Source organism: Quercus lobata, chromosome 2, assembly GCF_001633185.2.
Source record: "Quercus lobata isolate SW786 chromosome 2, ValleyOak3.0 Primary Assembly, whole genome shotgun sequence".
NCBI classification, from domain to species: domain Eukaryota; kingdom Viridiplantae; phylum Streptophyta; class Magnoliopsida; order Fagales; family Fagaceae; genus Quercus; species Quercus lobata.
The window spans coordinates 43,131,953-43,147,681 of NC_044905.1; the positions used below are offsets into that span (position 1 = coordinate 43,131,953).

At 41.8% G+C, this 15,729-nt stretch overlaps 1 protein-coding gene across 1 annotated transcript; it reads left to right on the plus strand.

Annotated features, from left to right (window-relative positions):
* The first annotated feature begins 661 nt into the window (after positions 1 to 661).
* Positions 662 to 1,429, plus strand: LOC115964803. Its single transcript, XM_031084053.1, has one exon. It carries the CDS (start codon positions 662 to 664, stop codon positions 1,427 to 1,429), a length of 768 nt encoding a protein of 255 aa, XP_030939913.1.
* The last annotated feature ends 14,300 nt before the right edge of the window (positions 1,430 to 15,729 follow it).

Sequence of the window (15,729 nt, forward strand, 5' to 3'; positions counted from 1 at the left end):
AATAGGTTCAACAGGAAGAGAATCAATCCAAGGATAACACGGAGGGGGAAGGGGATAGCCATAGGAGGAGTATTCATCAAAGAACTACTACTCCGGACGAGCAGAATTCAAATCTCCTTCGAAAGGTGAGGAAGGAGATGGACGAATTAAGAAATGCCATCAAGGAGAAGACAGACTGAAGCGTAGATAGATGGTAAGGGCTACAGATTCGCCTTTCACTACAGCAGTCCTTGAATGCCCCGTGCTGTCAAAATTTTGTCTACCTCAACTTAAGCCGTTCGACGGGCTCAAAGACCCTTAGGATCACCTTAATACCTTCAAAACGACACTAGGCCTTCAACAGCCACCCGACGAGATACTATATCATTCCATTCCCACCACTCTCAAAGGGGCTACAAGGGAATGGTTCACGAAGTTGCCCACATCGTCCATCGACAACTTCGAGCAGTTAAGCAATGCTTTCTTGCGTCACTTCATTGGGGGACAGTGTCCTAAGAGGCCAGTGGACCACTTACTCACCATTAGGCAGGGAGAAAAGGAAACCTTGAGGTCATACGTGAAACGCTTTACTCAGGGACTGAGATCCAGAGATTTCGTGGCTTCACTCGTGAAGAACCCTCCAAAAACGATGGTAGAAATGCTCCTAAAAGCATAGAAGTACATGAATGCTGAAGACGCTTTAGCAACCATAAAGGATGTAGAGAAGCCAGGTGACAAAGGAAGAAAGGATGACGAACGTAGGGATCAAAAGAGGGAACGCCCAGATCGTTGGAATAATGACAGGAATAGAAGAAAAGAAGAAAAAGGTCCTCGGACGGTAAAATTTACCCCTCTAGTTATGCCTGTTGACAAAATTTTAATGCAAATTAAGGACAAGCACTATCTCAAATGGTCGAGACCATTACACTTATCTCCTAACGTCTGTGATAAGAACAAGTACTGTCGATTTCACAAGGATCATGGCCACAACACGGAAGATTGTAAGGACCTAAAGGAGCAGATAGAAGAGTTGATACGGAAAGACAAATTACAGAAATATGTGAAAAAGGGAGAATATAGTAAGTTTAGGGACGGCAATAAGAGTCAGCATGAGTCCTCTTCCAAGAGTGACAATCGACCGTTCCAACCTACACAAGACGTGAACGGGGAGATAAAGACGATTACAGGAAGGCCCTTCACAAGAGGGTCATTTAAATCCCTCCAGAATGCATACCAAAGACAGATGAATAGCGTCCACATGATACCTCCGTTTAAGCAGCAACAGACGGACCAGGACATGTCTTTTAATGAAGCGAACGCGAGGGGAGTGAAGCAACCCCACAATGACCCTTTGGTTATAATATTGAATATAGAGGGATTCAACACCAAAAGGATCCTCGTGGAAAATGGTAGCTCTGCAGACATCATCTACCTCCTTGCCTTCCAGTAGCTGAAGCTAGATCTAAGGAGACTGCATTCATTTGACTCCCCCCTCGTCAGTTTCAGTGGAGACAGTGTATATTCTAGGGGCATAGTGACGCTGACAGTAACAGTGGGGACCTACCCGGTGCAGTTGACTCGTCAATTAGACTTCCTAGTAGTAGATTGCCCCTCATCTTACAATGTAATCATTGGGAGGCCCACGCTCAACAAATGGAAAGCAGCCACATCAACCTATTGCTTGAAGGTAAAATTCTTAACAGATAACGATGTCGGCAAAGTAAAAGGAGATCAAGTCTTAGCCAGGGAGTGTTATCAAGCCGTCTTGGCTGCAAAGGAGAATCACACATGGATGATCAAAGGGAATGACGAAGATAAAATGGAAGCCTTGGAAACAGTAGAACTGGCCGAAGGGGAGGCAACCAAGACAACGAAGATAGGGACGACATTAATCCCTGAGATGAGAACAAGGCTCATCTAATTCCTTAAAGAAAACCTAGACGTCGTTGCATGGAGCCACGAGGACATGCCAGACATAGCTCCAGAAGTCATTCAGCATAAGTTGAATGTGAACTCAGAAAGAAAACCCGTCTAGCAAAGACGAAGTGTCTTCGCCCCAAAATAAGACCAAGCAATTACAGAAGAAGTTACCAAACTGTTGACGGCAGGTTTTATCCAGGAAGTACACTATCCTAAGTGGCTCGCAAACGTCGTCCTAGTAAAGAAAGAAAATGGGAAATGGAGAATGTGCGTGGACTTCACAGACTTGAACAAGGTATGCCCGAAGGACAATTTCCCCCTACCAAGGATAGACCAGCTTGTGGATTCTATAGCCGGACACAAGTTGCTGACATTCATGGACGCTTTCTCAGGATATAACCAGATAAGGATGACTGAAGAAGATTAGGAGAAGACTGCTTTCATCACGAGTCAGGGACTCTATTGTTACAAGGTAATGCCTTTTGGACTGAAGAATGTCGGAGCTACGTATCAAAGACTAGTGAAAAAAATGTTCAGCAAACAGATTGACAGGAACATGGAAGTATACGTGGATGATATGCTCGTTAAGAGTAAGGAAGAGCTTGCACATCTGGACGACCTAAAGGAGACGTTTGCCACCCTCAAACAATACCAGATGAAGTTGAATCCAAGTAAGTGCGTTTTTGGTATAGCTTCAGGGAAGTTCTTAGGCTTCATGGTGTCCCGGAGAGGAATAGAAGCAAACCCAGAGAAAGTGCAAGCCATAATCAATATGGCGTCACCCAGAACCATCAAGGAAGTCCAGAAGCTCACAAGAAGGATCGCAGCCTTAAACAGGTTCGTCTTTAGAGCGACGGACAAGTGCCTACCCTTTTTCAAGACCTTGAAGCAGGCTTTCGCCTGGACCGACAAATGTGAAGCAGCGTTCCAAGAACTCAAACATTACCTGAGTAATCCACCCCTCTTAAGTCCGTCCAAGGAGGTGGAAAACCTATATTTGTACTTGGCAGTATCAGCTACAAAAGTGAGTGCAGCCTTGATTAGAGAAGAAGACAATAGACAGCTCCTAGTTTACTACGTCAGCCAAGCTTTCCAAGGGGCTAGGTCTAGGTATCCAAGGATTGAAAAGATTGCATTTGCGTTAATAGTAGCCTTACGCAAACTTAGGCAATATTTTCAGGGGAATCCTATCCTGGTGATGATGGATCAACCTATCAAAAAATCCATGAACAAACCTGAAGCAGCCAGAAGAATGGTCCAGTGGGCAATTGAACTCAGTCAATTTGACATTGAGTACCATCCCAGAATGGCCATTAAGGCACAAGCTTTGGCAGACTTCATCGCAGAGTTCACCTTTCCAAATGAAGACAGCCTCACCAACGAAGCCAAGCGATGGACGATACAGACTGATGGTTTGTCAGCCCAAAAAAGAGGGGGAGCAAGGGTTGTCATAACCACCCCTGATGAAGAAGTGCTCAAATACGAAGTTCAACTAAAATTCCCGACTACCAACAACGAGGCCGAATACGAAGGAATACTGATGGGATTGAGGCTCGGAAAGGCACTTGGAGCAAAGAACCTGTTAGTCCAAAATGATTCAAAGCTAGTGATCGGAAAAATCAAGGGAGACTACGAAGCAAGGGAAGAAAGAATGTAGAAATACCACAGGCTGACAAAATATCTAACTCGGGAGTTTGATAAAGTAGAATTCGTACAGATCCCCAGAAGCCAGAATATGATGGTAGACGAAGTCTCGAAGCTAGCATCATCAGAAGAAGGGGGGATCAGCATGGACTTGGAAATGGAAGTCTAGAAATACCCCAGCATTGAAGAAGTGCCAACATTCACAATCTAGAATACAAACAACTAGATGACACCAATCGTTTCTTTCCTCCAAGACAGGCACCTCCCTCAGAACAAAGAAGAGGCCAAGAAGATCAAGAAGAGGGCAGCCAGATTTACGATCCTCAATGACACTTTATAAAAAAGAGGCTTCTCCATGCCTTACTTGAAGTGTGTTGGCGAAGAAGAAGTAAAGTACATACTGAAAGAAATCTACGAAGGGATTTTGCGGGGACCATGTCGGGCCTAAGTCCCTGGTGAACAAGGTCATTTGAACAGGTTATTTTTGGCCTACTATGGAGGTGGATGCAGTGGAGCTCGTAAAGAAGTGTGACAAGTGCCAACGATACGGGAATGTCCAGTGGCTTCCAGCAGAGAAACTGACGACGATAGCCTCTCCGTGGCCATTTGTGCAATGGGGAATCGACATCATCGGTCCACTGCCCTAAGGTAAAGTTCAGGTAAAATTTCTACTAGTTGCTATTGACTACTTCACAAAATGGGTCGAAGCAGAGGCCCTAGCAACGATCACTGAAGCAAGAATTCGGAGCTTTGTATGAATGTATATAATTTGCAGGTTCAGGATTCCATTAACAAGCATATCAGATAATGGGTGGTAGTTCGACAGCCAAGGCTTTAGGGATTTCTATTCGAGTCTGGGCATCAAGAACCAATTCTCATCCCCAGGGCATCCCTAAGCGAATGGACAGATGGAAGTAACGAATCGAACACTACTCAAGATTATCAAAACCAAGCTGGATGACGCGAAGGGCGCCTGGCCAGAAGAATTGGCCAATGTCCTTTAGGCTTACAGAACCCCAATAGGAGAAACCCCCTTCAGACTCACCTATGGAACTAAAGCAGTAATCCCGGTCGAGGTAGGAATAACCAACATCAGACGAGAGGCATTCAGTAAGGAGGGCAATGACGACAAACTGCAATTCAACCTGGATTGCTTGGATGAAGTAAGAGACAAAACTTCCAACAGAATGACGAAGTACCAGCAAAAAATGGCCGAATACTACAATAAGAGAGTAAAACTCAAACAACTTAGCATAGGAGACCTCGTCCTACGCAATGTTACCACAGCGACTAGAGATCCTGCCTAAGGAAAGCTTGGCCCCACATGGGAAGGACCTTACCAAGTAATCCACTACTCCAGGCAAGCTAGTTATCACCTGAAAACCATAGACGGACAAAGCCTCCCTCGCTTGTGGAACATCGAGCACTTGAAGAAGTACCACCAATAGATGTATCAAATGAATATGTTCATTCCTGAAATTAATAAAAGAATTGTTCACCCAATGTCTTCATGCAAACAGATCTAGCCAGCATTAAAACCCCTCAAATGGGTGAGTTAAATGGCTAAGTAACAAGATTCCGCCTTGACGGATGTAAGTTACTGACAAAGCCACAAATGTGGCAAAATCCCTCAAATGGGTGAGTCAAATGGCTAAATAACAAGATTCCGCCTTGACGGATGTAAGTTACTGACAAGGCCACAAACGTGACAAAATCCCTCAAATGGGTGAGTCAAATGGCTAAGTAACAAGATTCCGCCTTGTCGGATGTAAGTTACTGACGAAGCCACACACGTGACAAAATCCCTCAAATTGGTGAGTCAAATGGCTAAGTAACAAGATTCCGCCTTGACGGATGTAAGTTACTGACAAAGCCACACACGTGACAAAACCCCTTAAAATAGGTGGGTCAAATGGCTAAGTAACAAGATTCCGCCCTGACGGATGTAAGTTACTGACAATGCCACAAACATGACAAAACCCCTTAAATGGGTATGTAACAAGATTCCACCTTGACGGATGTAGGTTACTGACGAAACAACGGACACGACGAAATCCCTTGAATGGGTGTTAGTGAAAACAGCTAAATAACAAAATTCTGCCTGACGGATGTAGGTTACTGACAAATCCGCATCCAAAAAAAAAAAAAAAAAAAAGGGACAAGAACCTTGCAACAAATCAAAACAAAGCTTAGGCTGCATCCAAGCCCCCCTGAAGAATAGTCAGTTGTAGGCCAGTGACGAAGATACAACTAAAGTATGCAATCACAAGCATATCAAATAGCCAATAAAGTGTGCAACCGCATAAGCAAAGTAAGTACAACTTTAATTAAATCCCAAAAACAACAGGCCATTACCATTGTTTGTACATCTAAAGTCCCATAAACGCTGGACCAAAAATATTGTTCTCAAGACAGATTAAAAAGAAACTGTTACAAAATTAGATTTACAAACCCAAAACATAACGAGCACACATACACAAAAATTTTTTTATAAGGATCAGGGTCAAGCATCAGCAACAACATCATCACCAGTGGGGGCATCATTAGTAGGGGCACTCTAAGGGGCGTTAGTCTCTGTAGCAGAACATTGAGCAGCCTCGTCAACAACCATCTCCTAGTCTACCTTCTCCAAATCCAGCTTCTCCAAGTCTACCCCGAAAGGATGCTTGACGAGGTACCTCCTCAGAAGTTCGAAACCCTTAAAGTACAACTGAACAGGACCGTGTTGTACTCATCAGTCATTTGGAAGGCTTCAACAGATCTGGCAGCAATGGTCTTGAGCTTCTCCTTCGTGCCCAGATGTTGCTCATCCTTCTCCAGGGTCAACTGACGCTCAGTCCTGAGCTCGCCACTCAAAGTTTTCACTTTCTCCTTTAGAGTAGTCGCCTTGCCCATGGAGTCAATCAGGTTCTGCTTTAGTGTAGAACTCTCCGCCTCCAAAGCTTCCATTCTCGATGTAAGAGAAGCCACCTAAGCCTCTTGAGTGAGGTACTCAGCGGTAATGTGGAGACTTTCCCCCAACATCTTAAAAGAAATTTAGAATCGTTAGTAGAATGGAAGGTAAAAAGTGACTAAGAGTTGCACAAACATTTTACCTGAACAAGCTTATGGACATGACGGCTCACAACATTGTTGAAGGGAACTCTAGAGAAGACCTTTAGGTCCTCAACAGTCATGACCCCATGAGCCCTGTCCATCGCCAACCTCTCGTCATCCCAAATAGTGGACGTACGAGGATCAACCTTTTCCTTCTCCCTGTCTGGCAAACACAGTCTCTTAAAGACAGCAGTAGGAAGCTCTTCAACCGAAGTCGAAGGTGAAGCTGTCCTCGTCGTATCAGCATTGGAAACGACGGGTGTAACAGAGGCAGCTGGAATGACAGAAGGCCTTTTCCCGATAACGCGCACCATCTTATTCCCTATGTTCGACAACGGCTCATCCTTCTCCGACCTCATCTTTGCATACATCTCTTTGTTGAATTTAGTCGTCATCTCTGCAAGGGGAAAACACTTATGTAAAAAATTAAAAATTAAAAAAAAAAATTAAAAAAATTAAAAAAAAAAAAAGAGAAGCACACAAAAAAGTCAACACTGACGATCGTAGGACTTACTCTTTTTTCCTTCAATATTGAGATTACGCAAGACAAAGGCAGAAGGTTCTGGCCCAAGACAGTAGAAGGCAAGGGTCCTTGGGTCCACAAGATCGTCCCAGCTCTCAATTGTACGCGCGTAATCAATGGCCTTCTGCACTCGTTCCTTGTACCTGCTCTTAAGTTTGGGCTGCCTCTTAACTGCGCAAAACAAGAAGTGGAAGAATCAGTAGCCATAACAGTAAACAAAATAGAACTTAAACGACGAAAAGGAATATTGACGCACCTAAGGTCGGGGTTCCCCACCAACGATGCAACCTCGGGAGATCACCCCAAACCCCGCTAGAGGGAGTCTCAAAGTTGTCCCAGACACAAAGAAAAATCTGGACTTCCAATACCTGAAAGACGAGGGTAATCCTTTGACGATCCTAGTTTTCCTCTCCCAGGGCACCAATTCATAGTACCCATACTCCTTAGACGCTTTTAAACAGTACAAATAGGCAAGCTCGTCAACCTTAAGCATGTCTCCGTCCATAGCGGCCAGCCATATTCCCATACAGCTGACCACTATTCTCCACGAGTTAGGCATAAGCTGCCCAGGAGCGATACCAAAATGGTCTAACAGCTCCATAAGGAAGGGATGAACAGGGAACCTCAACCCATAAATAAAGGCAGACTCATAAAAGCACACCTCCCCAGGGAAGAAGTGACAGGCCCGATCCTCTTCATTGGGCAAGCAAACCCTAACCCGCTCCAGGAATTGAAATCTATCCTTGAATCTACCCAGTGTATCAACATCCAACCCACACTCCTTTTTAAGGGCGTAGAAAGCCCTAACCTCGCAAGGGTTAGACACGGCAATATCTCCCTCCACCAGGCCACCGCTTGACAATAACCTAGTCTCAAGTTCGCTAGATCTAACTTCCGAAATCACCTCCCACTCTCTCACTAAACCCCTGAACCAATCAACCGATTGACGAAGCAAGGGCAACAGACCAGCCACTACAACGCCCAAACTGTTACCCTCAAAAACAAAGTTCTCAAGATGTGGAAAAACACCCAAAGACCCCCCTAAGCGCGCGAAAAGGAAGGAAATCGAGGGGCAAGCTATCCTAACCTCAAAGCTACTAACCATGGAAAGACAGACTAAACCCCTAATAAACCCAAAACAAACACAAAAGGAAAGGGAGAAGAAATTAGAAAATTACCACAGCTTGTGTCTACACCGAAATAAAAAAGAGAGAGGACAAAAAGAGAAAAGAAAAGTGTACCTCAAAGAAAAGAAGATGAAAAGCACCACCGCACGGCTCGCTGGTTCGGAGAAGAGTTATAGCAAGCAAGCGCTCGGAACAATGATTGGGAGTTTTCTCAGAAAAGTGAAAAAAAAAAATGAGAAGTGGAGAAGTTTTAAATCAAAGCACAAAACAACTAGAAATCAGTGGGAAACCCAATAGTCCCACAAATTGGAACATTAACTCCACCAACCGGGACATGCCACGTGGCCACGACCTATGGAGCGCCGCCACTACTCATTTAATGCGGCACGAGATCCCAAGGGTTGCCTATAGTCAAAAAAAAAAAAAAAAAAAAACATTTTCATCTTCTATGGTCGTCATGACATTTCACGATGACCACAGAATCCGGGGACAACTGACGGGACTGACAAAATCAATTAGAGACGAATCCAGTGGGACAGACGAGGCCACCCCTAAGACGAGCCCAAAAAACATCCACATCACTAACGAGAATAGCGGTAATAAGGTTGTACATTGTGTATGTAGCAATTCAGGCACAAGTGCGAACTTGTTTTTACAAGAATTGGAACTGGTAAGTTAAATGATTCGATGGGAACAAGAAATATCTTTGTATATTTTCTAAGCTATTGGCGAAAATGCCAGAGTTGGCTAATCAACTTGACCAAGAAACTCTCAATTTGCTTCTTAAAGTATACAACAAGAACGGATTGACAAATGGTGGGAGGCTAATATTAGATGGGATGCTCCAACGGCATTCAATTGTCAAGAATAAGGCCTACACTGCTCTACTAACGAGTTTATGCTGATTCATGACAAATTTTAATTCAGATGGATGTATTCTAAATTAGAAATTTTCAGAAAGAATTTTGACAAAATCTTATCTTTTGATGTGTTTATAATCCTATGTGATTGGTTTTATTTATGAGAAAAAAAAAATGAATTAGAAAATTTTCTATCATTGTAATGTTTCCATTTACCAATGTCGCGATCCCCGAAATATTGAATTGTGAGTAGTTTTATATCAAATGAAAAAAGGGGGGGGGGGGGGGGTGCTTGTTAAGGTGGCGTTTGAAAATTCAATTTTTAGATCACCTTCTTGTGAACTAAATTGCTGAGTTAAAATTGTAATAGGTGTAAACAAGAATAAATAAAAAAACTCATTTTTTCCCGGAACATGTTACAAGAGTAAAAAAAAAAAAAAGTACTATAGGAGGAGGAGGAGGAGGAAATGGCTGCAAGGAGAAACTCACAATACAAGGTTTCCATGGAGTCATGGACAACAAATATTACAAGCTTTCCATGGACAACAGATGAAAAAGAAGTTTACATTTGCTTTATAGATGAAAAGCTAAAATTTTGAAGTTTATTTCTATATCTAGAAAACATTATTGTTATTTTCACTTCTAATTTTTGGCTACAAAGAATAGTAGTCTTCACTTCACTCGCTCACTATTGACACCATTGCTACCAAGGATAGCTTCATTTCCATGCTTGCATGGGATGATAGAGTGTTTACTTTTAGCCAAACACTCCAAGAGTTCAGTCAAAGACAGTAGTGCAGCTTTCCTTGAAGCATTCAAAACTATCTATCTGTATCACAACAAGCAGAAAAGAAGAGAGAATAAGCTATAGCCACATTAGTAGAAAAATCCAGACAACAAGAACACTTAGGGGCTGTTTGGATTTTGGTGTTTCCATCACTCATCACTCAAAAACGGTAGGACCCATGGAGAGAAAGCCTGTTTGGATTTGTTTTTTAAGTTTTGTTTCCATCACTCAATTCTCTGTTTTTTGAGTAATTAGTTAGCAAAACTAAAAACAACTTTTTGGTGTTTTTAAGTTATGAAAATTAAGTTATGATGGCATTTTTGTAAATACACACACATCTGAGGGACCCATGGTCAGAGACTTGTCACGTCCAGGCGCTACTTTTGACAAACCCACCAACGGCTCCTTCACACCAAAAATCAACCCACACAAAAAAATAAACCCCAATCCCATATCCAAGCTCAGAGCTCCTCACACACCCTCAGCCCAGCCATGCCTACTGAGCACCACCTCAACCAAGCCGCACCGGCCCAAGCTCAGACCGGCAAACATGACACCACTACTACGATCTCGCAACCGTCGACCTTTTTTCTTGGAAAACCCAGATTCAGCACCAAACAAAAACTAACAAAACCCACAAAAATTAAACTTAGAAATCTAACATATCAAATCAGACCCACTTGAATTCAATCAAGATCAACTCGAAATTTAACATCAAAATCTGTAATCCCCCATCAAAACACAAAATGCAAATCACTAATAATAAAAAGAAAAATAAAATTTTGTGACAGATCAATCCCAGGGTTATGTTTCCCTTCTCTCTTTTTCTTCGGGTCAGAGCCCCTTTTTTGCATTCTTGATCAGTGCCATTAGGTCATGATGGAGGAGATCGATGCCGCTGCTGTCTATCGGAGGAGATCTTGCAAGCTGGGTGACAATGAGCATGAGGTACGCCGTTGGGTGATGGTGGAGATCGGCACCGCAAGCAAGGATGATGGATTTCCTTCGCTGGGTTCATCAAGGGTTTCGGGAGAAGATCTGGGCTAAAAGGAAAAATGAGTTGAAATTGGTTTCCCATGAATGTATACGTGAGTAGGCTAACCATGAGCCTGACATGGTGCACAGGTAGCAATCTTATTCTCTTTAAGGTTGAACTAATATAGAGACTAAAAACAATGGAAAGCTCAACAGTTAACAGCACACAATAAAAGCAGAACTTTTGTGTGATTTCCATTTCATTAAAATAGTTCCCACGAAGAATACAACTGCACAAGACATGTGGAAAGCTCTAAAGCTAAGATATGGAGGGACATCAGCCACTAGACTACGTGGCTTAACAATGAATTTGATTCATATAAGATGCGCTCTGAACATACGATGAAGCAGCATCTTAGGGCGATGTCCTCCATGATTCGAGAGCTCAAATTAGTTAGAAACAATCTTATTGACGAACAACAAGTCCAAGCAGTGATTCGTTCACTACCAAGTTCATGGGAGACGATGTGTCAAAACTTGACACATAATGAGAACAACAAAACATTTGATTATGTGGCTAGTCACTTGGAACTTGAAGTTGAGTGCCTTGAAGTAGCCAAGCCGATTAGTTCTGTGCACATGGCTGAGACTAGCTCACGTAAGGCATCTAGGCCTAAACACAAGCAACCTAATTACACTCCTAGAAAAGAGAGACCAAATGGGCCACCGCCTAAGAAGGCTAAGTTTGTCAAGCGCAATACTAGAGGAAAGCACGCAAAGAAGGACAAGTCTAAGTTGAGTTGTTATAGTTGCAGAAAGAAAGGACATTTTGCTTGTGATTGCACTGAGCCAAAAAAGGTAACACCTGATCCTACATCTCACCATGTTTTTGTAACTAGTCATGTCCTTGTTGCTAATTCTACTCCTATGAGGACTGTAGACTCAGCAGCAACAGAACATGTAGCAAGAGATAGAGTGGGATTTATGGAGTACCGTCGAATTCTTGTTGGGAGTAAAGACATCAAGGTGGGAAACAGAGCTAGTGTGAAGGTACTTAGAATTGGTACCTACAAGCTAGAGTTGCGAGGTGGTCGCACTCTGTTACTCCATGACGTATTGTATGCCCCAGAGATTCGGAGGAACTTACTTTCCAAAGTTACTTTGTTAAGACTTGGTTTCCAGTTTATTTTTTAGAATAATTATGTTTTATTGCATTTGGGAACAATTTATTATGGCCGTGGTTTTATTTCAAATGGCTTTTCAATTTTGAATATTAAATATTATAATAATGATAGTTCAATTTTTTTGTCTTCATCTGATAATGCTTCTGATAATTCAAGTATATGACATGCTAGGATTGGCCATATAGGGCAAGAGAGGATGACTAGGTTAGCTAGAGGAGGCCTATGGGCAATCTCGCTAAGGTCACTTTGTCCATATATGAACATTGTCTTGTGGGAAAGTCAAAAAGAAAACCATTTGGAAAAGCCACAAGGGCATCTTTCCCAGTGCAACTAATCCACTCTAATATATGTGGTCCAATGAATGTGAGGGAAAGGCATGGATGTTTCTACTTCATCACATTTATAGATGACTATACACATTACGGTCATGTCTATTTGATTTCTCATAAGTCTGAGGCTTTAGATTGCATTAGACAATACATGAGATTGGTTGAAAATTGTTATGGACATTTTTTTGTAATTGGCTAATCCTTTGACAAAACGTACTTTACTTGTACTTGGGTAAATCTAGGATGTATTTAATACTTCAAGAAACATGTTGTTCAAGTCTAGTATTAAAGCCATGAAGATTGGACCAAGAAACAAGTGAAGAAAAGTTGTTCACTAAAGCTGGACAGAAGCTCGACACCTGCAGACGGATAGCTCGACAGCTGCTCGACAAATAGCTATCTATGGAGGTTTAATGAGGCTCGACAGATACTATCTATCGAGGTATCTATCGAGGTTATGAGAATTCAAATTTTCAGATCTGATTTTTGGCCCATGCTTATGTATTTGTGTAGGATTTCTTTTCTCACAACCCTAGACATATATAAGGCTTATTTTAGAGGCCGTCACATAAGAGAATACAAGGAGAACATATGCAAAAGGTGACCGATGCCTTATTCTCTCTGAAAGAAGCTACTATGTTTTTGCGCCTTAAGGTTTTGTAACCAAGTGCTTCTTGATCTTCATTGTTGATGAAGTGAAGAACTTTGTAGCCAACATCTTCTTCAAGTTGGTGTGTTAGTCACATACTGGGAGCCATGCATCATTGGTTAGTCACATACTGGGATCCGTGCAAAAAAGGTGGCTTTCATATATTAAAGAGTTCAGAGGTTCTGAAGCGGTAGAAGGTTTCTACTGTGAGTTCATTTACGAGGATTGTAGAGTCTAGGGATAAAGGTTTTGTACTAGATCTGAAACTTCTCTTTACTATAGTGGATTGCTTCACACAAAGGTTTCCCCCCAGGTTTTTTACTGTGAAACTAGTTTGTTTCATTGGTTTTCCTAGGTCATCATATCTTGTCTTATTTAATTTTTCACTGTGCATGATTTTGACATGATATTGATGTTTGTTTGTTTTAACGAGTTTTATTAATAATAAATCTAATTAACAACTTGGGTTTAAAACTTGTTAATTATATCAACTGAGGTCTAAATTTCCCAACAAGAATCAATTAGACAAGAGCATTAAGGCTCTCAGAACTGATCGTGGGCGTAGGTATCTATCTGTGCAATTTAAGGAGCTCTGTGATGAAAAGGGAATTGCATGGCAATTAATGATGCCATACACCGCAACAAAATGGTGTGGCGGAAAGGAGAAATTGAACACTGCTAGAGATGGTTAGGTCAATGATGGTGCAAGCTAACCTACCAATTTTGTATTAGGGGGATGCACTTTTAACTACAGCCTACATACTTAACCTAGTTCCCTCCAGATTAGTATCTTCCACACCTTATGAACTATGGACTGACAAGAAACCTGATTTGAATAACTTGCTGCCATGGGGTTTAACAGGTTATGTTTACAATACTTCTCATAGATATGGGAAGTTAGGGCCTAGGGGAAAGAAGTGTATCTTTATAAGATATTCTGAGCATTCCAAAGGCTATGTGTTGATAGGTGAACAACCAGATGGAAGTGTGACTAAATTGGAGTCACGTGATGTTGATTTCATTAAAAGTGAATTCCCTAACATAGGTGAGGTAGAAAAGAACTTGACTCTTTATGCAATGATGGATCAAGAGGTAGGCACCCCAAATAGACTAGTAGAGGACAAGGAAGAAATTCCTAAAACTCCAAGAGATAGTGGGAGCAACTCACAACCTAGTGGGAGCACACCACTAGAAGTTGATCCACAACAACTTTAGCCTCGTAGAAGCAACCGTGGTAATGTTCCTCATCGTCGTTTTGAGATTGAGAGGGAAGCTTTCATGATTGCTTCACAGGATGATGATGAGCCAAGAACTGTGCAAGAGACTCTCTCATCTTCTATTGGTGATGAATGGATGAAAGCAGTGAATGATGAAATGGAGTCTATAAGGACTAATCAGGTCTGGGATCTGGTAGACCTACTGTCAGGGAAAAAAGCAATTGGAAACAAATGGGTTCTTAAAATCAAACGCAAGGTGGATGGGTTAATAGAAAGGTGTAAAGCTCGATTAGTGGCAAAATGATACACTCAAAAGGAGGGTGTTGACTACGAGGAAACCTTTTCTCCGGTTGTGAGGTTTACCTCTGTTCGACTCATTCTGTCCATTGTTGCAAACTTGAATTTGGAATTATACCAAATGGACATTAAGACAGCTTTTCTCAATTGAGAACTAGATGAAGAAATCTATATGGATCAACCTATTAGCTTTATGACCAAAGGTCAAGAGCACAAGTGTGCAATTTTAAGTGATCCATATATGGTTTAAAGCAGTCATCTAGACAGTTGTATCTGAGATTTCATCGAGCCATTCTATCGAATGGGTTTACGATGATCAAAGAAGATCACTGTGTCTACGTAAAACGATCCAAGGGAAGTTTCATTATTTTGTCATTGTATGTCGATGACATATTATTGGCCAATGATGACATAGAGATGATTATCACCATAAAAGGGTGGTTGTCCTCCAACTTTGAGATGAAGGACATGGGTGAGGCAAATTATATTCTAGGGGTTAAAATCCTTAGGGATCACTCAAAAAAACTTTTAGGTTTATCACAACAAACCTACATTAAGAAAGTTCTTAAGCGTTTCCAAATGATTAATTGCAAACCCATAGATACTCCAGTTGCAAAAAATGAGAGCTTAAGCCTTAATATGTGTCCTAAGACTCAAGATGAAAAAGAAAAGATGGCTCATGTTCCTTATGCTAATGCAGTTGGAAGCTTGATGTATGCAAAGATGTGTACTCGGCCCGATATATGTTATGCTATTGGATTAGTCAGCAGATTTCAGTCTAATCCTGGACTTGCTCATTGGAAAGCTATTAAGAGGATATTAAGGTATCTTAAAGGGACAGCGGACTACATCCTTTGTTATCAGGGTTCAGATTTGCATACGATTGGCTATAGTGATGCTGATTGGAGTAATGACCTAGATGAATGCAAATCTACATCTAGGTATGCTTTCTTGCTAAATAATGGTGCCATCACTTGGAGTAGCAAAAAACAACCCTGTATAGTATTATCAACTATGGAAGCAAAGTATGTAGCATGTTTAGCAGTTGTTCAGGAAGCAGTTTGGTTGAGAAGGTTCTTTCAGAATCTTGAGGTTGTCAAGGATGCCTCAGATCCCGTTACGGTACATTGTGATAGCATGGC